This window comes from Drosophila eugracilis, unplaced genomic scaffold, assembly GCF_018153835.1.
Source record: "Drosophila eugracilis isolate 14026-0451.02 unplaced genomic scaffold, ASM1815383v1 contig_2154, whole genome shotgun sequence".
Lineage (NCBI taxonomy): Eukaryota > Metazoa > Arthropoda > Insecta > Diptera > Drosophilidae > Drosophila > Drosophila eugracilis.
In genome coordinates this window covers 12043251-12068877 of record NW_024573038.1, presented here as the reverse complement: position 1 = coordinate 12068877, position 25627 = coordinate 12043251, and the positions used below count along the sequence as shown (strand labels likewise).

General features: G+C 38.3%; 1 protein-coding gene across 1 annotated transcript; it reads left to right on the top strand.

Moving 5' to 3' along the window:
- Window positions 1-4806: 4806 nt before the first annotated feature.
- LOC108106008 (motor neuron and pancreas homeobox protein 1) lies at window positions 4807-24184 on the top strand. Its single transcript, XM_017212853.2, has 4 exons — window positions 4807-7227; window positions 10411-10596; window positions 16821-17017; window positions 23306-24184. The coding sequence occupies exons 1-4, from the start codon at window positions 6294-6296 to the stop codon at window positions 23546-23548; spliced, it is 1560 nt and encodes a 519-aa protein (XP_017068342.1). The 5' UTR covers window positions 4807-6293; the 3' UTR covers window positions 23549-24184.
- The last annotated feature ends 1443 nt before the right edge of the window (window positions 24185-25627 follow it).

The following is a 25627-nucleotide window of genomic DNA, read 5'->3' as shown; positions in this document are numbered from 1 at the left end:
GCGCCAATGGCAACTCAGTTTAATTGAAATCAAGTGGATCGAAGAGGGATAGGAAAATATGGAAGGAGAGTGGTTGGTAGCTGGTTGTGGGGAAATGGTGAAAATGGGGGACAGGGAAAGTTGATTGCCAGGGTGGATTGCAAATCGAATTGAAACGCCGAAACGTATTCGAAAATCGACAGCAAACGTAATTGAAATTGCATGAGCAACAATGTGCGGTGGGTAAAAAAGAGAGGGGGGAGTGATTGTGGAAAATAGGTGGAGAAGAGGGCATACAGTGGGTGGTACTGCCAAATGGAGGAGAGCCAAGCGAGTGGACAGACCCCCAATCAGTCGACTTTTGCTTACTTTACACATAAATTGGCAACACTGCGGCAGAAGTGGGACAGAAAGTGAGATAGAAAGGAGAACTATTTAATACTCTATTTATTTATAAAGTATTTATTTTTTTTTTAATGTTAATTTAACTCTTTTTTCGCTGAATAAGAATATTCAATCTTCCCGTCAAATATTTTCTGGTAAAAACCCATAAAAACTTCAATTTAAATACAAATTTTCTCAAATATTTTTGCTAATAAAAACAAGAAATAAATTTAAAAATATTTAAAATATATAATAAAATAGTTCTTAAGCTTTACAAACCTTTACCACTACCCAACATACCCCACTAAAATATCTACAATTTTTCCCAATTTCATTTCCTTGACTTCTTTGACTTTTTATGGTTTTCAATACGTTTGCCTGTTACCTCCCCCGCCCTCCAGCCACAGAATGAAATTTATGGGCCATGTTTAAGAAATTAAATTCCCTACAGCTGCCAGTTTCTTAAAACTGATTAACAGTTGGCCAACAATTTTTGTTTAATTACTGCGGCAGAAAAATAAATCCATTCCTGGCAGTCAGATAAATTTACATTTAGTAGTGATTCATGCAAAGATTTCGACTTGGCATAAGGCGGTTGATTTTTCAAGCAATTTGCAAATTGTTTTTCTAAGCCCACACATATACAAAATACAAATACAAGCATGGAGTGTGTGGGGCGGGATGTGGCGTACAAGCAAGTGGTTGGAAAAGTGTCAGCAGAATAAATGCTGACAATAAATAAAAATGGAAAATGATTGAAACATGTGTCGGGCATTTTCGATTTTTTGATATGCCTTGCACGTTCCATGAGAGGTTCTTCCTGCCCCCCTCTACTTTATTTTCCTCCCTGACACTGTTTCTATGCTTTGGCTTATGTCAATAGCCTGCAAATGTAAACAAATAAGAAAGCAATCAGAGGCGACATTTTCTAACCTAACGTGAGTGCGCACAAAAGTATGCTATAAAAAATATGATGAGTCTGACGAAGCGCCGGAAAATGTGAATGGAAAAAAGAAGGGGAAAGGAGAAAGGAGAAGGCTTTGTCACAATATCATAGGAAATAATATGATGGCACATGAAAATTGTAGCTAAAGAAGTGCTCACATTGTACTAAAAATGAGGTTGAGGAGGAGGGAAATTGTCTATCTTTCTGTACATCAAAAAGAAAGCTCTAAAATTTGCTTAGAAAAACAACTTTTTAGGTATTTTGCAGATTTGATTGCTTAATATTTAGGCTTTACAATACTCAAAATATATTATTTACTTAATAAAAAGTTAATTTAATGAATAATATATAACAAAAATTAATAATCTTTTCCATTAAAACCTTTTTTTAATATTCACCTTCAACCCTTACCATAACCCCACCTCAATTTTCTATCCATATCAATAAGCCATATCGATGTCATTGAATGACAAGCCCAACTAATACCATATTGATTGCCTGACCAATAAAACTCCACCCACGGGGGCATTTGCACCACATAACTCGGCATCAGGCGGCACATCCTGTTGAAGTATAAAAGGGTTTATGGCTTGTTTGCAAAAAAAAACAAAAAAAACGAAGCAAAAATAAATAAAAATAATACTAGCAAGGGGGTTATGGAAAGGAGAAACAAAATCCCGAACAAACATTAATTTGTAACGCACGTTTGGCCAATTTCGGTTTTACAATTTTGACCAAAAAATGTACCCCAAGTGACCGCATAACGAGCGCAAATCAATTTGCCACGTTGATAAGCAACCCTCCATCGTTGATAACCCTTTTTTTTTTGTTTTTTATTCCTAACTCCTATATTTATTCTTAACCCTTAACCCATTGGGCCTCGGCTGTCATAGCCGGGGATTTATAGATATTAAATTAGAAAGGATTTTAACACGCGCACGTAACTTTGACATACATCAACGGAAGGACTTAGCTTTGCAGCATAGAAAGAAAAGAAAGTCAAATAATGCAAATTGTATGCCAAATGTTGAGATTTGTTTTGCTGACCAAACTAAAGCATAAAAAAAACTTACAAATACATACATATACATATATGTATATGTATTTCTCAGATACTAACACACACCAGGGTCCCAGCTGCTTCAGTCTTCCGCATCCTGCGGTTGCCCCAATTTCATTTCCAAAACGCATTATAATCATAATAATAATAATAATAATAACAGTAAGCAAAGATGACAGCAAATTTCAAATAGGTGTGAAATGAAAACTCTGTTGTGTATATAGATTGGTCAGCAGTTGGTTTTGGTTTAAGGCTTTAGGGGGTTAAAAAGGGGTACAAAGTCACAGATGTTATGTGGCCAATGGGAAATTCAAATTTGGAAAAGGATTATTGACCAAATATTGGCTGGGATTCGTAGAAGGATGGCTTGGACTTTACTTTAGATTGGTTGGGATTTGAGAGTGAGATTGCGGAAAGTGTTGAAGAAGTTTTTTGATTTAAGGAAGTTAGTGTTAAAATTCATAGATCAGGCGAATTTCAACAGAGAACAATCATCTCATAAATACCTCAGTTTCCAAGACAGTTCTTCCCTCCCTTTTACAGTTTAATGAACTGTGATTGAGGGGTAATCCCTCTACCCCTTTTCATCTCCACAGACTACCAATCCAAGCCATTAGCCATGGCTATTTACCTTTCAGTTTGCCTTTCAGTTGAGCTCGGATTTTAGGGCCAACATGTGAAAGAAAATAAAAAATCTCACAAATTATTTATTAATTACCACGGGCAACCGGCGTAGCTTCGAGTTGGCCAAGAAAGATGTGCTCGCTTGGGTTCATAGACTGACTTTCAGTTAGAATTCTTGGCCTTTAATAGTGTTTTCAATTCTCTGCTTATCGGTATTGTAAATTTTAATTTCTCTGCCCCCAGCTTCCTTCTCGGATTTTTCATTTTCTTGGTTTTTTTTTTATATTTTTTGGCACAATAAAACAATAAATCAATCACAGTTAGGGCTTGTGTTGTTTTGTTATCTTTAACCAAGTTTTTAGTGTCTTGTTAGATTTTTTTTTTTTGTAGGGTTCAAATTTTTAGAGGCCTTGGGACTTGGACTGCGAGAAAATTAGAGAAATTTTGGGGTTTCCTTTTAGAGTTTTTATATATTTTTAAAGATTTTATTTAAGTTTTATTTTAAGAAACGGAAAAAGTACAAAAAATCCTACAAAATAAATTTTTCTAGATTTTTATTTCATTTTTTAAGTTATTTAGTTTAATATTTCTAGGAAATGTGAATCAAGAAATTAAAACTTTTTATAGTTAAAAATTAATTTATATTTTTTTTTTTTAGATTTTCTTAACCCTCTTAATCCCTTTCAGTGTACATTTTTCATTGTTTTTCGTTTGAGATCTGTTAACAGCGATAAGGGGGAAAATTCTTTGACATGTTTTCTGCCTTGCATAAATTTATAGTGAATTGCCTAAGATCAAAGTTAAAGATGCGGGCTGCTTAGAAAATATATATATAAGCTTAGACAAAAATAAGAAAAACTTAGAAATGAGTTAGGTCTTGAGGAGTATTTAAAGTCTGGGGCTGTGGACATTTTTTTATGGGGCCGGCAAAGTCAATTAAATAAAGAACACAGTGGAAAATCAACAAGCTGTGGTGGAAAATGACCCGAGAAAATTCAGAGAAACTCACTCAACGGTTGAGTGGGTTTCTGTCTCGCTCTCTTACTTCCCCTCACATTCACTCATTCAACAATGGCGGTCGGTGGTCTCTCTCTCTCTATCTCTCTCTCTCTCTTTGGCCTTAGTAGGTGTGGCCTAGCCTTGGATTTCATTTCCCATTTCATTCCTATAAGATCTCACCGTTTTGTCTGAGTAAATTAAAATTTTGTGTAGTTTATTATTAAATGAAGCGCATTTTTGTATTTGTATGTAGACCGTCTGTCTGTGTCTGCATGTGTGTATGGCTGTATGTGTGTGTGTGAGCAGCAGCAGTAACAGCGGCATTTTTATATAGATAAACATAAATATAAATCGTTGGCCGTCGGTGGGTTAACATTCCTCAGACCCAACAACATGCACATAATAATATTAAAATGTTAATTAGCGTATTAATTCAGTTCGGTGTTGAAAGAGTGGGTTGGGGAAATCAACAGATAAGTTTTTGAATGGTAAGTTATATATTAGGGATATTTTATGGGTTATATTTATAAAGATTAAATGATTAAATATCAAGAACTTAATACTTAATAGTTGGGTTATATATTGCTTATTTAAGATTATAAGCAATTATGATTTTTAAGCATATCAAAATGTACTTAAATTTTAAGTATTTCAAAAATAATTCAATATTTCTATCACAAAACAGTGTTAATATATTATAATTATTATTTAAAGTATTTACCATTTTAGTTACCCACCAAAAATATTTATTAAACAATCTATAAAACCCTTTCCCCTTAACTTTCTTCCTACAATTTCCTCTATTTTCCACCTCCTACATTTTTTACTCTCATTTATCGCCATCACAATTTTTAATTATTTAAATGAATAAGGCCAAGGAAAAAAGGCTGCCAGCCCCGGTCTCAATATTTATAGCTTTTTAAACAAATAAACGGAATTCTCGCAGTCGACAAAAAGGCCACCCACAATCCAAAAACGTCCAGGGAAAAACCCATGAAAATGCACTCAGCCAAGCCGAATACCAGTTTGCCAGAAAGAGACACAGTATGGGGGGAGGGGGAGGGAGCGAAAGAGCAAACGAGTACCGGGATAAGTTCCCGTTTCAGTCCCAGGCTCCAATCCGAATCCGAAATAGTTGATTTTAATGATGTACATAATAAAATTCCCATTCGTTTTGTGCCAATGCCACTGCGTTCCAGTCTGCATTTCATGTTTACACTGATTGTGGAACACTCGTATGCGAGCAAAAGAGATACAGCTATGTGTGTGCAAGTGGGATAACAACACTCATACCTCTCACTCGCACTTGCTAGAAGAGAGATTGGCTGGGTGAGTGGAATCCGGAATACGGGAGGGTTGAAAGTCATACCTCCCAGGCCCAAGACCCAAGACCCAAACCCAAACGGAAAACCAAAACCAAAACTGAAACTGAAACTGAGATTGTGCGACGGAGGGCCAGTCGAGTCAATTTCGAAATCATTCGCTAGTCGTAGGCCTAAACAAGCGGACACGCGCGGGTCTCTGTCTCTTTATTCACTCCGATATATCCCGGACACGGAGTTACCTAAATCGTTAGTCTGATCTCTCTTGAAATCGGTGAACAGAAATATTAAAATAATTGAAGATTATTAAAATCCAAAGAACGATCTAAATAAAACGTGTTTTTTTCGGACTAAAACTTCTGTCAGAAATTGGTTTCGTGTTTGTGAGAAACAAAGATTTGAGATCTTTTGATATTGAATATAAAATAAACAAATTTTGAGAATTGTTATCGGTGAACGACTTAAAAAAAAACCTAATAAAAGCACCAAAAACGGTAAAACTTGAAAGGAATAGAAATAAAGTGAACGGCAGCATAAAACTGGAAACAAAACTGCTGATCAACTCGGTTAAAAAAAAAAAACAAATAAAACTGATTAAAAATAAAACTATATGACATTTAAAAAATATCCCAAAAATAAAGATTAAAGATTAACAAAAAGACTACCAAAGTCAAAGTGAAAATTCATTCCTGACCACTTAAATCCAATAATATCTTTAAGATTCCATCTTCTCCGAGTAAAGCACCATTCATAGACCGATCCCAAGCTGGGTAGTCCATTCCTCAGTATCACACCGGCGGGTGGCAGTAGCAATCCCTCGCCCACGCCACCACCAAACGAGGCCAAGTTGGCGGCCAAGCAGCTGGCTCAAAGCTTTCAGCTGTCCGCCAATTCTGCCTTTAACTTGGCCCTGCCGCCCAGTTTCTACAGGCAGCCACAGCACGCAGAGTGTTTGGACTACGGACACGAAGCACCTGAGATGGATCTAATAAATCCGTATATGAGACATCATAGTTTTGCGGCCGCCGCACAGGGTAGTCCACCGTCGGCGGCGCAACGTCATCATTTGGCCGCGGCCATGAGTAATGGATTCGCGGATGTACATGCCCATGCGATGGCAGCGGCGGATTACCAACAACAGCTGGCCGATTACCATAGTGCAGCGGCTGCAGCGGCCGTCTATGCCAATAATAATAATAATATTAATAATAACAATAATAGCAATAACAATAATAACAGCAGTCCGTTGATGTTGCTAAAGGCGGCACATGGCGGTGGCTTAAAGGATTCAGATTCACCATCAACGACACCGCCACCTGCCTCCTCTAGACTTCATTCCGATTCCTCGCCATCTCCCCGTTACGAGCACAATTCCAGTCCCGGTGTGGATAGTGCCAAGTCGTATGCTTTGAGCCAGAGAAGCAGTGGAGCGGAGGATCCTTGCCAGACCAGCGAATCTGCCAGTCCACCGCCACAGGTGCCGAACGACTATAGTCCCGAGAATCTTACCAGTCAGAGGGCAAAATTCCAGCACCATCATCATGGCGTTAACCCACTGGCCTTGCATAATGCCAACCATGGAGGTAATCCTGTTGGCCACAACAATAACAACCATATGGATCACAAGCTGCCGCTAAGTTTTCTGGGTCCACCATTGGCTGCTCTTCACTCGATGACCACGGAAATGAAGACGGGTCAAGGTGTCGGCAGTTCGTCGGCTAATGGCTTGTCATACGGACATAGCCCGAACTCACATCTGATCAGTGATCGGGGATCTGGCGGCAGCTCTTCGTCATCATCTACTACGACCACGAATACCAATAGCCAAGGGGCACCCAATCCGCATGGCATCGATACTATCCTCTCCAAACCGCCGCCGGTCACATCGGCGGGTCTAAGTGCTTTAACAGGAGGTGAGTTTTGGATTGGGTTTTGATATATATTAGGACCTCTATATTATTGAATATTTATACCCGTTACTCGTAGAGTAAAAGGGTATACTAGATTCGTTGAAAAGTATGTAACAGATAGAAGGAAGCTTTTGCGACCCTATAAAGTATATATATTCTTGATCAGGATCAATAGCGAAGTCGATTGAGCCATGTCCGTCTGTCCGTCCGTCCGTCCGTCCGTCCGTCCGTCCGTCCGTCCGTCCGTCCGTATGAACGCTGAGATCTCAGGAACTATAGCAGATACAAAGCTGAGATTAAGCATGAAGATTCTTGAGGTCCCGGGACAGCGCAAGTTTATTACAGCATCCTGCCACGCCCACTCTAACGCCCACAAATCGCAAAAAACTAAAATTGCTGAAATCTCAGGAACTATTGCAGATAGAAAATTGAAATTCAGAGAGTATAATCTTTAGATGACAGCGCATCTTATAGTGCTGCTACTATCCGGCCACACCCACCCATACGCCCACAAGGCTCAAAAGACGGTTTTCGGATTTTCTAGAAAAGCTGATATCTCGGTAACTATAAGAGATAGAAAGTTCGGATCCAGCATGTAGGTTTCTATGATGCTCCCAATGGGAATTGTTTTTTCCGATCACGCCACGCCCACTCTAACGCCCACAAAACCCGAAAAACCAAAAATGCAAATATCTCGAAAACTATAAAAGCTACACAATTTTGCTTAGGAACACGTATTTAGGAGATGCCTCTGGAACTTGCCACGAAGTTGCATCTGGCCACGCCCACTCTAACGCCCACAAACCGCGGAAAACTGTGGAGTCTATAATATTATTATGAATGCCTTCGTTTGACCTTGTGTAACTTATTTCTGTTAATATCTATCGATTTACAAAAGATTTTTCAAATCGGAATATTATTTCGCTATTTATGAAGAAATTAAGTTATAAGGCCTCACATGGGCAGTGACGTCACTATAAGCATACTCAACATACTTTCTCTGACAATAGGTGGCGCCTTGTGAATTTCCACTAGCAAAATTAATATTTTAAAATTGTGTAAAACAGTAACGGGTATCTTATAGTCGCGGCACTCGACTATAGCGTTTCCTCTTGTTTTTAACTTCGAAGTTTATTAGTCAAATGGGGTTTCATAAATATAGAGTGTAGTTTAGGTTGTAAAATAGACTTTGCAGCCCTTAAAGTTTAATTATTCCTCAAAGTAATATAAAGTAAATATTAATTCAGAGAATCAACCACTTAAAGGCTGTATTATAAAGCCAAAAAGGCATTTTCTTATATTATTTTCTATTTTTATTAACATAAATACAAGCTTAACTTAAAATTTTAGAGTCTGTAGTACCTGTTAGAGACCCCTTAACTCCCTGTATAGCCACCATCATCTACCCCAAAGACCCCAATTCAATGCATAAAATCATTATGCAACACTAAAATATATATCAAACACGAATCAATAGATATTATGCATGCAACAAACACACACACAAACACACACTAAAAAAAACGCGAAATATTTTAAATGCTTCAAAAACTCGTTTCGCAAACCAAACAGAAAAATAAAAGAGCCAACCTCAGCGAACAAAAACGTACGAAAATTGTTGTTTTGTTTACGAATCCGGTTTGGCATGATTCCATATATGATTCAATATACGAGTATACCCCCCCAACCCACAGTCAACCCCCTTTTCTGTCATTACACCACCAACGCACTGCCCCCCTCCCGGCTGAACCCTTTTTACCTAATCAGAGCAATTTTAGGTTATTGGGCACAACGTTTTCTACGAAAACCCCTCCCACCCAATTTGGTTATAATATCAAATTGCAAAATTACCGCACACAAAACGTAATGAGATACGCGTTTTAACGTTAAATGTTGCAGCAATTAGTTGTCAAATTGTTTGTAATTAAATCAAAATGACACACGAAAAACGTGGCCAATACGGTGGCTAGGAAACATAGGAAATGGGTTGACGCTGTGACGTTGTCGTTTCACTAAAATGATTTGGTTTTTCAACCTCCTCTCTATGGCTTTGATTTTTTCTCGACTTTTTCACTTAAATGCGATCCGCATTGTGGTGACATGACAGTGTGGCTTGGGTGGAGAGGGAGGGAGCGGAGCCGACAGGGTGCTGACAATTTGCCATAACATTTTTAATTATTTTTAACGAGGGCGTTTATGTGATTTGATTCGTTCGATATATTTTTTTTTTTTTTTTTTTGATTTTTTTTCTTTAAATGCCTCTGTGACCAAATGTGTCTCTCATTCTTTTTGTGACAAATTATTTAATGGCCTTTAATTAATTCGAACAAATTCCGTTTTGTATTCGAGTCTGTGAGTTCAGCATGAGTGGGCAGAAAGATTGGTTAGTTGAGAATGTTTTCTAGCGAAAATCTCATGAAGGGGAAATCAACTTTTGAGAGGATTAGTTAATGGGGCGGGTATTTTGTAGCTGATTATGAAATTGACAAGCTTGATTGATAGGTTCTAGGCTTTTAAAAGTATTATTTAATACGACTTTAAGTTTTTATTACTTCAAAACTTACTACTTACAATACTTAGATAATTAGGTAACTCATTTTAACATCAAATAAGAATCTATGATTCCGTTTTGTAGACCTTAAATCAGGGCTACTCAAATTCGTCTTACGGCATAGCATTTACTAACATAAATACAAGAAAACGTGCACATATTTAGTAATGCTTTTGTGTAGGCTTGCAGCTGTGTACTGAGAGAAAGAGAAACGTGTTTACGCTACTCACTCACCTTACTGAACCGCCAAATGCAAAACTAACTGTAAATTGCGAAGAGAAGGAATAAAGAATATATTCCAGTGCAAGTGTTCGAAGAGCGAGGATGATCCAAAGAGGAGAGGATGAAAAAACAAGAACAAAATATATTACAGTTAGCAACGAAATGAGGCGGAAAGAGGAAAACGACAAATTTTTAGTGGAATAGCGCAGTCAGCGCTCAAAGCTTACGACGAGTATATCGATATGCAGAGTATCGATATGCAGGAAGCATTTACAAAAACCAAAGAGCACTCAGGGCATAGGCGTTGTGCACCCCTGCCATATATATCTTTCTCTCTGTTAAGAATAATTACCCGACATACCCCTGTTTAACTCATTACTAATCACATTTCCATCTATTTCTTCCCCCCTCAGCTGGCATTCCCCGCTTCTCAATTGCCGCCGCAGCAGCGGGAATGGCTCAATATCTATCCCAGAGTCAGGGAGCTCCATTGAAGACCCACGCCGGCCACATAGTGGATCGCACGCACCTGTACTGGCCAGGATTACAAGGATTGGTGGCCAATCCCATAGCGTGGCGCGAACGTCTCTCCAATACGAGTAAGTAAATTGCAAATTGTCAGCAAAACAAACATTAATTTACGATTGATCGGTGAATTGAGAGCGTAATTTGGTTACGATTGTAAAGGCGGGCACACCTCGTTGCGATTTCAACTTCCTGTTTTGGGGGTATCGAATCAGATTGAGGGTGATCAGGCGAGGAACTGGTGAACCGTTAACAAAGCGCAGCGAATGCCCAACTAATGATCATGGTGATCAGGCGCAATGGTCTTCTCAAGTGATTACCAATGCGGCTTACAACTGGGGGCAAGTTGCATTGTCCGACTCATTAATAAGTGTTGAGGAACCACTTTGACACGATCAGCGGGCACGGAGAGCTCTCTTTCGGCATGACTCTACAGAAAAGTCGATAATGATCGGTCAAGATGATGATGCTGGGATGGCACCCCAACTATACTTTACACATATGAAATATTAATTTACTGGACACAGATGATTTCTGATTTGAGTTTTCTGATCTGGTTACTTCATTATTACATCTATTTATAGGCATCGCTAAGCTCATTAAGTAATGTGCCACCAACTCGTTTTCTTTTTCCAAACAATTGTTTATTTATTTGTTTAAAGGTCTCTCCCTTCCCTCCCTCTCATAATCATAATCATCATCATCATCATCATTATTATCATCGTTCGCATTGGCAATTGATTTGATTTAGTGCTGTGGGCTACTGCTGCTGCTGCTGCTGCTGTTTGCCTTTTAATTGCGGCCATGACTTGGCACTAAAATCTTGGTCCAAAACTCGGAAATCGTTCACAATTTTCTTGCATTCAAGCGATCTTCGATGGTTGTGTTGGCTGCCCAGAGAGAGAGAGAAAGAGAGAGATTTGTGGCACAGACTGGTTGGGTGTTTATTTTTGTCTTGTGTTCAATTTGATTTCTGAAGTGTGTCGTTAGGTGTTGGGGAATTTTCACGCTTTTTGGTAGCTCTGTGGGCAACATTAAGCAAATATTGATTTAATTGATTTGCTAAACAGAGCAGCGAATGGTTTGGATTGGTTAAGGAGACTGGATGGATGGTCAGCAGAAAATTATAGATTTTTTAAAGAGTAGAAAGAACAGAACTGAAGTTGTAAGAAAATATGTTTTCAAGTCTGAAAATTCTTAAAGCTCTTTCATTCTTTCATTCTTCTTCTCTAAACTAAAAATCAATATTTTCTTATTTAAGAATCTCAGTCAAGTCTAACAAGCCATAAAATTGAATTTGAAAAACATTTCTCAATTGTCAGTTTCTAAGGCTCATTGTTTCCGCATCATTTCTGTCTTTGGTTAACTTTGGCCACGTAAAACATTCTCATATTTCGGCTATTTACATAAACATACAACCATTCCTTATATTCGTTTTTTATTTATTTATTTCTGTATATATAAACGTATTTATGGCTGGGAAAGATGCGACAGCTGGCGTATCCAGACGGAAAAAACTTTCGTTAGCCGAAAACAAAATGTTTAAGCAGACTGGGCTGTATACAAAGATATATATATATACATAATGTATATATAGGAAGATAAAGGCAGACACAGACGCTGCGAGAATATGTTGCCACATTATTATCTAGCAAGAATTTCAAGGGGGATGATGCTTTGTTTTACTTTACTCAGTGTTTGTGTTTTTTTCTACTTCCTTTTTATCCCGAAATGGAGCAGCCCAACATGCATGTGTATTTGTGTTTATGTGCTTGTAGGCTGTCATGTTAACAAGGAGGAAAGCTTTTCCCTGCTGTATATCTATGTGTGCGTGTGCGCATAACACACCCACACACACACACACAAACGGTTATTTGAATTTATTCTCCTGCCCTAAAATGTAGACTATGATTTTTTTGTTTTTTGTTTTTTCCTTTTTTTTCAACACATTTTATTTATTATTAATAATGCAATTGCATTTGATTAGCTTTTGGGTGGCATTATTTACTCTTTGATTAAGCCATGGAATTTTTCATTTCATTTGGCTTTATTTATTCCACCTGTTTATTGTTATCATTGTGATTATTTTTTTTATAGTTTATTATCAATATTTGCCTGGCAATTCATTAATTGCAATTTATTGCCATTCAATTTATGCGAGTTCATTGCGAAATTTGTATTTATTACATTCGAAATGGTATTAAGTTGGCTTACATAATGGTTGATAGGCGGCAGGGATATTATTTGGCTAAGTTAGCTTATCATTTGGTGGCATTTTCTAGGGGTAGGTTAGTTAGTTATCGTTGGGTAAATAGTGAGTAATCATATTATAGTTTATTAGAAGAAAAAAACATATATCAGTCATATTCCTTTCACAATTTCTCATTCAAAAAACTTCTCTTCTCTTTTCTTTCCTTGCCATAACCTGCAAACCCGACTTTTATTCATTAAAAGCAAAATTAAAATAAAGCGTGTAACCGCATTGTGCTAATGAAATAATTAACTTTAGCATAAAAAGTAAATACAGGAAGGCACAGAGAGAAAGAGAGAGAGAGAGGGAGAGAGAGAAAGAGAGGTAAAAGGCAACGTAAATGCAGAGCGAGATGGCAACTGAAACCGCAGTCTGCGTTTGACACAATTCATTAAGCTTAATGAAGACAGCCGAGAGAGAGACGGCACTAGCCTTTCTAGCTGTTGCGTTTAATTAAAATTCAAGTGGCATTTTCTGTGTCATCCCCTTTGGAATTTACCACCCCCCGCCCCACCCTAGCTTCCTGTAAAACTTGTGCTTTAAGCATATAATCGGGCATAAAACAGGCCATAAAACACCGCACAAGTTGCAAGAGGGAGAGACAGAGAGCAGTGCCAGCAGTGGCACTTAATGAGCCAACCTACCATCTCACATATACATATATATATATATATATATATGTATATATCCCCCCTACTACCTGGGGTATATAAAAAGGTGCGGATTAGCCGCCCCAACTGGTGTGCAAGAAGTTTACTGCTCAACAACCAGATTGGCATTAACATTTTACAAGATTGTTATATCAACGTGATAAAGCGGTTGGAAATGATTCAGATTGACGGGAATGTGTGGGATGGAAAGAGGCCTTAAGGAGAGTCTTTTGGGAATAAGGATAGGTAGAAGGGGAAATGTAAAACATTTCTTAAATATTTTCCAAATTGTTTTTATAGGAAAATCATTCTTAGAACTTCTAACTACAGAGGCAAACCCCTCCCACTCTTACAATTTCATTAGATAACCCCCTGTCTATCAACATTTGGTGCTAACGATTGTCTCCCTCAACTCAGTCCCTTAACAAATCAAAATTTTCCGCCTTTCCTTTCTTTATTTCCCCTCCACACCCGATAATAAATGAGGTTTTAATATTTTCAATAAGGGAAACATTTACACCAAAACACAGCACACGCCCACCTTGACTTTCCCTGCCAAACCCCACCCTCCAGAAAAAAAATAATATTAATGCCGTAAAAAATATTGGCACTGAAGGAAAATCCAAAACGAAAAAAAAAAGAAAATCATTTAAGTGTTGGGAGGAAAAAGTGCAAATGCAGCGATGCCAACAGGGTGACTTATGCGATTATAGACAACTGCCACTGCCACTGCCACTGCCTTCGATCGAAGAACCCAGGGGCGTGCCATAAAGGGGATGGGGGATAAAAAAAAGGAGGGAGAGAGAGGAGAGACAGCAGGGGTGGACCATTTCCATTTCATTGCATTGCGTTTGAGGGCCGTGACATGAGCAAATAAACGCTTCATATTTGTCGGTTATTTATGAGGGTCCTTGCAGGACGCAGCTGCCAACCGCCAAAGAACCCCGGGTCCAACCGAGATAGCTATACCGAAAGAGAACAAAAAAAAAAAAAAAAAAAAATTATCACTGCTACAATTTTTCTTGCAAGGGATTACGCTTGTTACATGGCCAACAAAAACAAAAAAAAAGCAAACCATTCAAAGCGAAAGTCCGCGGTAGATGCCCTCGAACCAGCCCCAACCCCCTTTATTGACAAGTCCTGTTAAGCTCCAGAATTGTCTGCGAAAAACAAAAAAAAAACAACAAAAACAAATGAAAACGTATAAATTTAATGCCAGAAACATTTTTATATTTGGCAGGGCACTTGGTTTTCATAACATGGCTAGAAAAGTGGGGCAAAACAGCAGCTGACAGGGTTATTGAAATGAGATGGATAGGGATTTAATAAGCAAATCTTAGGTTAGGAAAGTTTATTGGCTTATACTTAAATATAGAATCATTAGACCATAATCTGTAATGATAGCTATAAGCAGGGTTTTTCATTTACAGGGTGGCCCACGTAAGATTTGCATTCGCTATTAAAATATCAAATTTTCGCAATTTTCTTCAAGTCTAAACTTAACCATTTTGTAAACCGCAAACCTTCTACTAAATATCTAAGACATAAGCAATGACATTCGAAATGTCAAAGTCAAAATTATTGATAGATCAAAAAGCAAACGCTAGATGGGCCACCCTGTAGTTTGCCTTCTTTAAATATCAACTTTAAGTTAATAACCAAAATTACAAGCAATTTTCATCTTAAAAATAACTAAAACAAAGTTTAAAAGATAGTTAAAAGTGTTAAAGTGTTAAAGTTAAAAGTGTTAAAATTGTTAATGAAAAATAACCAATTTTTACATTTTACCCCTCAACATATTCCCCTAAACTTCCATCTCTTCCTCTTAGCTTTTCTTCAGTGCTAACCTTAACGCATTTCCTTTAATTACAACCCTTTCTTCTAGCCAAACCCACATCCTTTCCTTCCATTTAACCCCACATAGTTCAAGTTTTAACCCATATAAAAAAGAGGCAACCTTATCTATATGAAAGCTGTTAGAAATAATAATTTAAATTAATAATTCTGCGCAAATGGCACCAAAGTATCATAAAGGGACACAAAGTTTCAGGGCAAAATAGAACGGAAGACCACCACCCCCTTTTTAAAAGGACAACGACGGCTGGTCTGCGGCTTTACCTTTCAACCATAGCCCCCTTTTTGTACCCTTTTGGGTTCTGCCTTGTGCATATTTAGTTAAATCATTTCACATAATTAGGGATCATTTAATAATGGGGTAACATTAATTGAAAGCACAAAAACACACACACACACACACATACACATACATATATACAGATGTAAACCACCACCACCGCCCACTCCCCTTTTTTTGGGCATTCCCACTGCTACCGTTTAATTTTATGACCACCCTCCATGTCCACTTGACTGACTTTACGACCCAACAGGGCACGTAGCTTAGGCATGACCCCCCTCTTGTCTACGCCCTTTTTTGTTGGTTAAGCGTGGGCGTGGTTCCCGGAGTGGGCGTTCTGTTTTTGGACTCACTTTTATTGGCCTCTCACTGTCGTCGTCGTCGTCGCCGTCGTCGTCGTCGCTTTTGCTAATTGATTTTAATGAAGGCTCCGACGAGGACGACAAAAGTTTTCCCTCCTCGGACTCCTTGTACCATAAATTGCTGCGGTCAATTTCGGTTTGTTAATTGGGCAAACGTGTGTTTGGGGATTTTTTCTCAGTCTGATTTTCTGTACATTCATTTTCTGGCCAAATTGTAATTACTGAGTAATTATTATGGGAGGGGCGGGGGAATAATATTAGTCAAAGTGTAACTTTTATGGAGGAAAGAAAGTTCATAATTTTGATCAAAAATCTTTAAATTTATATTTCCTAAGATTTTTTCTTATCTAAAAAACTATGCATTTTGAATAATTTTTCATCCAAAAAGGCTTTTTACATTCTAAATGTTTTTAAAAAATATTTAAATTAATTTCTAAGAGCACCAAAATCATCTCCTCATAGTTAACAACCCCTAAACACCTTTTCCCACTTGCCATTGTCCCAGAAAGTTTCCTCTCAAATTAGCAGCTGTCGCCTCGTAAACAATTAATAAATGTCATAAAAACTTTTCTGCCGCAACAACAAAACCATTTTCCAGCCACCCCCAAAAGGATGCGCTAAACAACTTTTTCCACATCCTTACGGCGACATCATTTAACAATTCATAATAAATACTTTTCGGGGTAGAGAACGTAAAGTATAAATTTTGAGAGAAATGCTTGTAAACAAGGTGATCAAAGTGTTTGAATTTTGGAAATTTGAAAAGTTTTCCGGGGGGAGGAGAAGAGATTTGAAGAGGAATTTAATGATAAATTATGAAAGGAAATAAGGAACTTAGAAATCTGAACTTAACTTTGGAACTTAAACTAATATATAATATTCTTTATTAACACCTTTTCAGTGTCCGCCAATATATCCCAATCCCATCAGCATCATCCATCGAACGATAAGGATGGGAAGAAGAAACACACCCGCCCAACATTCAGTGGTCAGCAGATCTTCGCCCTGGAGAAGACCTTCGAGCAAACCAAATATCTGGCCGGACCAGAGCGTGCCAAGCTCGCTTATGCCTTAGGAATGTCCGAGTCGCAGGTTAAGGTAAGACTTCTCTCTACTAAAAAAAAAACCCTTAAACTCAGTTCTTAAGCTAAATGCAAATTAAAAACTCATAAAATTGGCGGATGAGGCAATCAACTTGAACTCGAACAAAAAACGTAAACGTAAAACCAAAAAAGTGACTCCAAAAAAGGTAGACAAGAACTCCGCTGGTTTTACCTTCCCCTTCTGACTTTTCTGACAAATTTGCATTTTTATTGAAAGGCAAATCTCATGGATTTTTTGGCCTTAGCCCACCCCAACCCACCAACGGCCATACAAAATGGCGCCAATGGTTAACCATTTCCCCCCTGGGGAAAGGCTTAGTGCAATGTGTTATCCTCCATTTTAAACTCCTGCCTTTTTTCCACCCATACAACACACCATCAGAAAAAAAAGAAGGGGAGGAGGAAATGTTATCAACAAATAAATCCTTTGTGTCGTCAAATTTGTTGTCATCAACTTTTGTTGTAATCCTAACCGGGGAAACGCACGTGTCCTGGTCGCTGGACGTCCGTGGTTACGCGGCGTGTGCCTTCCCGGATTTTGTATCTTTTCCCGTGGTTTCCGTATCTCATGCTGTGGTTTCTTGTAATTCTTGCATTAGCTGTAAGCCGGGCAGGTTAATTGGTTTTCTTTGGGTTTTAAAATCAACGGTTTTTGGAGGGTTTTTAAAAAAGAGTTAAATAGGGAAAGGTTGCCGTCTTTAGATGGAGTTTTGGGAGAAGTTATAAGTAGAGGTTAACTTCTTACTTTTAGGTTCTTTGCTTTAGAAAGTCTTTGAAAGAATCTTTTCTTCCATAGAACTTCAGTAAACGTTAAATAATAAACCAATCTATAAACTTTAATCAGTCTTCTAGTTGGGTTAAAGACAAAGATTTGAAATATTTTCAACAATGATTCCTTTCCAGAAAGTTATTTATGGAAAAGTGGCCTTAACTAGCCTTTCTAATTAACCAAATTTAAGTATTTTCCAAAAAATTCTATTAAAAAATCATCTTCTTGTCAGAAACTATATATTCCCAAATCATATATACCGATTAGAAGGACATGATTGCCTCATTTGTGCTCCTCCAAAAAAGCTTCCCCAAACCTCAAAAGGGAAAACCTTTCCCCGCCACACAACCAAACGCAATCAGGAGTGGAAAAGAAATCACGTTTATGATGAGGAAAAATGATTAATTGCCAAAGAATGAGGCAAAGGGGCAGACAGAGACAGAGAAAGAGATAGAGTGAGAGAGATAGAGTGACAGAGAGAGAGAAGGCCAAGGAACAGAGATAGAGATAGATAGATGAACATTCAGGATTGATGGCTTGAGCTGCAGCTAAATATGCGTCATTTTGTGCTAAGGACTAAACAGGATCCAGGAAGAGGGGGGGGGGGACAAAGAGGGAATGCGCTGATGACGAGTACAAATGGACATGGAGATGGATGGAAACTGCAGGATTTCGGGTTGAAGCAAGTCCACCCCCCTCCCTCTATTGCTGCCTCAACTCGTCTCTCTGTCTCTCACTGATAGACATGCCAAATGACTGCATGACTTTTGGGTGAGTGTAAATTAAATTCTGGACCCGAGATGGCACAGAATGCACAGAAGGGACAACGACAACGATGGGCATCCTGCCAGCTTCATACATATTCAATTAGTGTACGTGCATGTGTGGCAGTGTCTCTGTGTGTGTGTGTGTGTTAGCCAGAGCCAGAGCCAGAGCCAGATGAAAAACAGCCATGACGATGATAGTATGCAAATTGACAAACAAAAAGGCAGCAACTGGACAACAGCCGCCCCCCAAAAACCAAGCCAAATTATGACAGACAGACAAAATGCAAAGTGGCTGAAACACTGAGAGAAATTATGGGGAGAGTTTTAGGTAGTCTTAGTTAGTTAGAAAAGAGATTTTTGTGGGCAGGAAAGAAAAGTTCTTATGTAGCATAAAGATAGTTTTTTTTTTTAATTTTCACTTTTTACAAGTTACCAAATCTAACTGACTTTTCTCTCAGTGCACTTATATGACTGTGGGTGGTTGGTCAAATGATCTTGACAAGAATAATTGCGCTGTTATCATAATTAAAACCGTTTTTGGGCACAGACGGCGAATGAGAGAGAGCCACTCCTTTCGTCCTTTCGTTTTAGCAATCATTTAATGCAAATGGTCGCCATTTTGTACGCTCTTATGAGCGGGAGTACCCCTCTCTGGAGTACCACCACCCCCCTGGTGAATTATAGCGTCTGTGGCCATTATTAATGACAGTCCATGTGGTGGGGGCGGGGGCATAGTTAGGAGGAGGTCCACTTTGGGGCAATAAAATTATTGCATGTTTTGTTGTTATAGCTTTTTCGTGATTTTTGCCCCTCTCTCCCTCCACACCCCCCACCCGTCTTGTTTTGCATAAATGTAATGGCATTTTGGGTCCTGATTGTCCAGTCAATGTATGTAAACACTTTCCTAGGGATTGTTTTGTTAAGAGTAGGTGGTTAGAAATAATGGTAGAAAGAGAGATTGAGAGAGGGGGAGAGAGAGGGGCCACGATAAACAGGCAAAAGGAAGAGCTGTTTCTGCCATTTGCTGTAATTGGCTTAAAGCAAAAGATAATTTGGGAAATTAATTAAGCATGGGTAAGAGCAGGGTTATTTTTGGGGTGTTTTTGGAGGGTTACGACTAAAGCTGTTTAACATAAAAAAGAGAGTCATAAAGAGGGAAGGTGCTTAGTATAAAAGTTAAGGATTAAACCTGCTTAAAGTTAAGTGTCCATAAAATAACTCTTAAATCTAATAAATTACTGTTTAAATTTAAGGAAGATATAGATATTTTTTGTATATTTTTAGTACCTAAAAACATGTTAAAAACTTCAAGTCAAAGTCCAATAATCACTCCCCAAAAACTACACCTAAAAATCATCTAAAAACTCTCCATAAACACTTTAAACTTTATGACCAGCTTTTAGCATTCCTATTCCTAAACAAAAATCAAAACATTTTCTATGAAATTAACAATATTCCATTACCATAAAAGAACATTTTTAGGAATGTGGCTAAGTGGCCATACTTTATTATGACCAAAAGAAGGCTTTTTTATGATCTGTTACTCTCGATGAGACAAAGATCGCGACGCATAATTAGCACTGGAATTATGAAAGCTTATGGACCAAATCCAATTCGAGGCAACTGTCAGAAATGACAGTTTTGGCAATGACAATGGGCCAAACTGACAGGCCAACGAGCTGACAATGGGCCTGCCTGCCTTATGACAGAAATGTGGGAGGGGGGGTTAATAATGTCTAATTGATTTTTTTTTCTTCTATGTTAGATCTTAGGAAAAATTCTATTGTGACCAGGCTAATGGATTTGATTGTGTGTTAATGAATGGGGTTTTTGACCAGGAATTTACATAAGCACTGAAGACGATTTCTAGGCTTGCTCAGCAATTAGTTGAAAAAAAAAAACCAAGAAAAATCCCAAAAAAAATAACAGAAAAAAATCAACCAAAAAGCAAATGCATTTTTATGACTCAAAACCCTGAGTTGGCTTCAAGTTTATGGCTACGAAATACAAAATCAAATAAATCACAAACTCACATAAATACGGAAAACGATCCACCATATAAAGAAGCGAGGGCGAGCCGGCTATACGGATACGAAAATTTACGAGCCAGAACTAAAAAATACACAAACACACACACACACACACATACACACACTCCCTGGCTTAAATAAATAAATAAAAAAAAATTCTGTGGACCAATAGGAAAAGAATAAAAAGGAAGAAGAGTAGGTACAAGAGCCAACTTGTCAGATGTCGATGTTACCAAAAAAAAAAAAAAAAAAAAAGGCAACACTATGCCCGCTCAGCCATGTTGTAAATTTTCATGACTTTTAAGTATCCCCCGCACACAGAACGCGTAAACAAATAAATTTCCAATTTGCCCAAAGAGTCATATATTTCGCTTTGAGGGCCACACTCAGAAGTTTTTTTTTGGTTTTTGACATCTACCTACCTCGACCAGCGCGTTCCTGTGAAATTTACATAACACTTTTTATCCTTATCTGCTGGGCTCACCTGACGGATGGCTGGCCCGTCCAGGAAACTGTACGGGGACTGCCCGCTGTGGTGCCCAAAATGGAATATGTTTTATAACATTTTCCCTTTTTGTTTGATGGTTCAGTTTGGTTTGTGGAGGTGGAGGAGGTGCTGCTCCTGACGCAATAAATAAATCCCAATCCCAAACCCAATCCCGAATCCGTTTACGAAATCGAAGCGTAACGTTACCAAGTCAAATTGATTGCCACAATATTTGATTGACTTTGACATGTTGGCTGTCATAAATTCTGCTCCCTCAGGTTAACATCTTGACCATCTTCAGACTTTTTGGCCTCTATCTGGCCATACCTGCCATGGGCGGCTTCTAAGTTCTTGGTTAATGCCTGATGTTCTGGTCATAAAACTGTTGCCAAACAGTTGTGAAATTTCAGTTAAGAATGGGAATGTGGTTGTCCATGAAATTGAAAGAAAAACAAAAAGTTGGTACTGCTAACCTTATATCCTTCTGGAAATCAATAAAAATTTAGAATTAGCAAAGGGAAAATAAACTTAAATTAAATATTTCTTCAATTTTGAAAGACATTTCCCAACCAAGACTTGAAGAGAGACCCCTTAAGAGCCAGCAATCTGTTGTCATTGCAACATCAACTATGCTTTAGTGGGTGCTAGATGACGCATACACCAACGTTATGATGACGACAAAATGGGGAAATGGAGATGTGGAAAACCAAGTGGTTGTATAAAGGAAAATGCTAGAAAGCCAGCCAACTTGCCCCCAAAGCTCAATTTTCCCTTTTTTCGCCCATGGCTCAGTGGCAAATCCCGTAACAACATGGACACAGATGTTACCAAAAAATAATGACCATGAAAAGCAGCCTTAATGATGCCAACTAATGTTGTTGTTGCTATTGCTGTTGCTGTTGCTGTTGCTGGCTGTCTGTTGTTTTTCCCAACAGCCAAGACACTGGGAAAATTCTGTCTCTGCTCTCGCCTCGCCTCTGCGGCTTGTAACACACGGAAAATATTAATTGTATTTTTATATCGCATAATGTTGCAAATAATAATTACACAAATGTGCAAATGAAGTTGTAAATTATCCTGTATCTGGTTTAATTGCACCTTTGGGCTGTTGGCTACGGCGTTGATTTCGACATGGCTGTGAGGGTGGGGAAAATGTTTAACAGAAATGGTTATGACAGTCTGGGATAGGTAATTATGGTAATGGTAGTAAACGGGACTTTGAGTTGGCCTAGAATATTGAGGATTGTAAAGGGAAATCAAGTTAAGACTAGATAAAATTTAGTTTTGAAGTGAAAATTCTTACCAAATCAACTTTATAACTTTTCCTTACTTCACTTTCTTCTTCAAAAACCTTCCCTGTAAAACCCTGCAGCATCCATAACTCCAACATTAAGTACCCATTTATACGCTTTGTTAATGATTCTAACTGCAAACAGCTACCAAAAATCTGCTCCATCATCAGGCAAATGTAGAAATTATGCCGATTTTGAGTCTGCCTCATGCCTTTCAAAGAGAGACAGAGAAAACGAAAAGCTGGAAAACGTGCCTGGGACTTTGGGGTGGGGGGTGGTATGGGTGAATCCCCTTTTTTAAAACAGCCATGGGCATTGGAGTGGCGCTGGCTCGTTGAGGATTTTGGCCAACATATGTTGCCACAGAGCGAGGCAAACGAGGCTGGCAAAATGAAGCGCAGCCAAAGACGTTAGTCATGGTTTTGTGCATAGTTTTTGCCGCTGTTGCTGTTGCTGTTGCTGCCATGCCGTTGATGTTGCTGCCGGGCAACATTTCGCCATTTGGCTGTCCAGCCAGGGCTTAATATTGTCTTAATTGAGGGTTAACCGGCGTTGATGATGCGACTTATGGGCTGTTGCCGGGCCTTTTACCCTGCCTCTTCACTGACTTAATGACTTTGACAATGTGACTCGCCTAATTACACATGCAGAGAACTTTCGATTTAAAACTTGGGGGCTATGAATGGGTAGGAAAAACGATGGATATTAGGTTGATATTGGTGTTTTAGATCGATCTTAACAAAAATAATATCTTTTCATTAAGATTTCCTTAAAGAAATTGTAGTTATTTTTACATTTCGATTTTCACTTTCAAAGAAAAATCTTAGAAAAATCTCAGAAATCGGTTATTAAATGGGTTCTTCTACATCTTAAACTAAAATCAATTAAATTTAATACCCTATATACTAAAGTATAATTTTCCTGTTGTATCCTTACAGGTCTGGTTCCAGAATCGTCGCACCAAGTGGCGCAAACGGCATGCGGCGGAAATGGCCACGGCCAAGAGGAAACAGGACGATATGGGTGGCGATAACGATGGCGATTGCAGCGAGACCATGGACAGCGATAACGAGAGTCTCGATATGGGGGAGTCCCCAGCGCAGAACAAAAGATGTCGCAGCAACAGTTCGGGATCCTCGCAGCAGCAGCAGCAGCAGCAGCAGGATAATTATCGTCATTAAAACGAATTTACAAACTGTGCTGCAAGGACATGGACTCGCAATGAAATGGAATGGAAAGCTCTTAGGATAAATTTCAATGCGCCAGCTAATTAGCTAGAAAGCCCAGCATAAGCAGCAGCAGTAGCAGCCGCAGCAGCAGCAGCAGCAGTAGCAACAGCAGCAGCAACAACAGCAACAGCAGCTAAATTATTTGGGTTTCGAGTTTTAAGGTTTTGCCACTTTACCGTCTTCTGAAGACTTCATTTTTTCCCCTCTAACTATCTTAGTTATTAGTTCATCATTTTGTTCATTAGGTGTGTAAATATTTATGTTAATTTTCTAAAAAAAATACATTTAACATAATGCTTGATTAACGTCGCTAATTGGTAAGCAGATTGAAAGGAGTTTGAGGCACAAAAAATTAAACTGAATTTATTACATATTGTATGTTTAGTTTCTAATCCCTAACTTTAATGTAATTTCGTGCATTAGAAACGACCTTAGTTCATAAAATTAACAAATATATATATTAAATATTAATGATTAACTATGCTAACTGAGATTGCGCAACAATATTCACAATATTGATGATGATAATGATGATAGACGCAGGACATGATGATTAACTAATGCGGTAAATTATATGTAAAATGTATTTAAATTAAATTGTAATTTTAATTATTTCAAATTGATAAAAAATAAAATGCAAGGAAAAGTATAAAAGTAATGTTTAAAAATTAGAAATTTAATGGGAGAAATTAGCAGAGGAATATGATAGTTCGTTGACTTAGCCAAGGGTGCTCAAATTCGATTTACGGCAGAGCATTTACGCACACAAATTTAAGAAAACATTTAGTGACGCTTCTATATTGCTGTGTAGCTGTACACTGAGAGAAAGACAAACACTTTGTTTTTGCTAAGCAATTTGTCACTCAGTTCAACACTCACAACGATGGTCCACTTCGAAATAAACAGCAAAATGCAAACCGAAGTTATAAGGAATGAATTTCAGTGCAAGTGTTCGAGGATGATCTAGGGAGAAACAAAAACAAAATATTTTACAGTTATCTACAGAACGAGGCGGAAAGAAGAAAACGAAAAAATGTCGCCAAAAAAACAGGAAGGAATTCCAGTGCAAATGTTCGAGGAAGAAACAAGAACAGTTTTCGACGGAATGAGGTGGAAAAAGGAAAACGAAAAATTGTCGCCAAATAGTCTACTGCGAAATAAGCACCAAAGTGCAAACAGAAGAAGAACGGAAGAACAGCATACAGTGCAAGTGTTTGAGGATGATCGGAAGAAACAAGAACAGTTAGCGACGGAATGCGACGGAATGCGACGGAAAGAGGAAAACGAAAAATTGTTCGTGGAATAGCTACCACCGCTCAAAGCTTATGGGCGAGCAGCAAGTTCATATTCAGCGAGCTGATACAAAAACAAATTAGCAACAACAAACAAATTTAGACTCTAAATTTTAGAACGTCATTTAGAGCACTGGATTAAGATAAAAAGACAAGTGCACTGCTGTTTTAATTCCCTACAAGAACTAAAATTTTAAGATCCAAAAACCAAGATCCGATCAGCCAACGCCTACAAGAGAATTAAGAAACGATTCCCATAGCTTAAAACTCATAACAATTACAGACCGGAAATCTGCTTTAGACACTCCTCTCGCCTGCAGTCAATCCGGCTAGAAAGAAGTCAGTCAAACGACAATCCGTCAAGCGGACAAAGTCAAAAGGATTAACTCGAAAGTATTTCTGGCCAACAAGGTGCAGACAAATGAATGGTCGAAAGGCATGAGGGAGGGCGAAAACGTCACCCAAGAATAAGGGAATGTGTGAAAAGAATCCAACTAAAACCGAAAGATTGATTAACTGTCAATCAAGCGAGCATATGAGTAGAAAACATTGGACAGGCCATGAATGGATTCGAAGCAGGTTGAAGCCGAGCCAAAAGGAAATCTCGGGAGTTGGCCAATAACAATAAATATCATTAAATTATGAATGCTAGCCAAGGTGGCATGAATGAATGAATGAATAAGGCAGAAGTGGGAATGCAACAAGTAGATATTGAAGTAATGGAAGCAGAAGATGGAAA

Bases quoted from the DNA above. Each gene is read 5' to 3' on its own strand.
- LOC108106008 (XM_017212853.2), top strand. From the start codon at position 6,294: ATGGATCTAATAAATCCGTATATGAGACATCATAGTTTTGCGGCCGCC. The intron at 7,228-10,410 runs GTGAGTTTTGGA...TTCCCCCCTCAG, and splicing joins TCTAAGTGCTTTAACAGGAG to CTGGCATTCCCCGCTTCTCA. The intron at 10,597-16,820 runs GTAAGTAAATTG...ACACCTTTTCAG, and splicing joins CGAACGTCTCTCCAATACGA to TGTCCGCCAATATATCCCAA.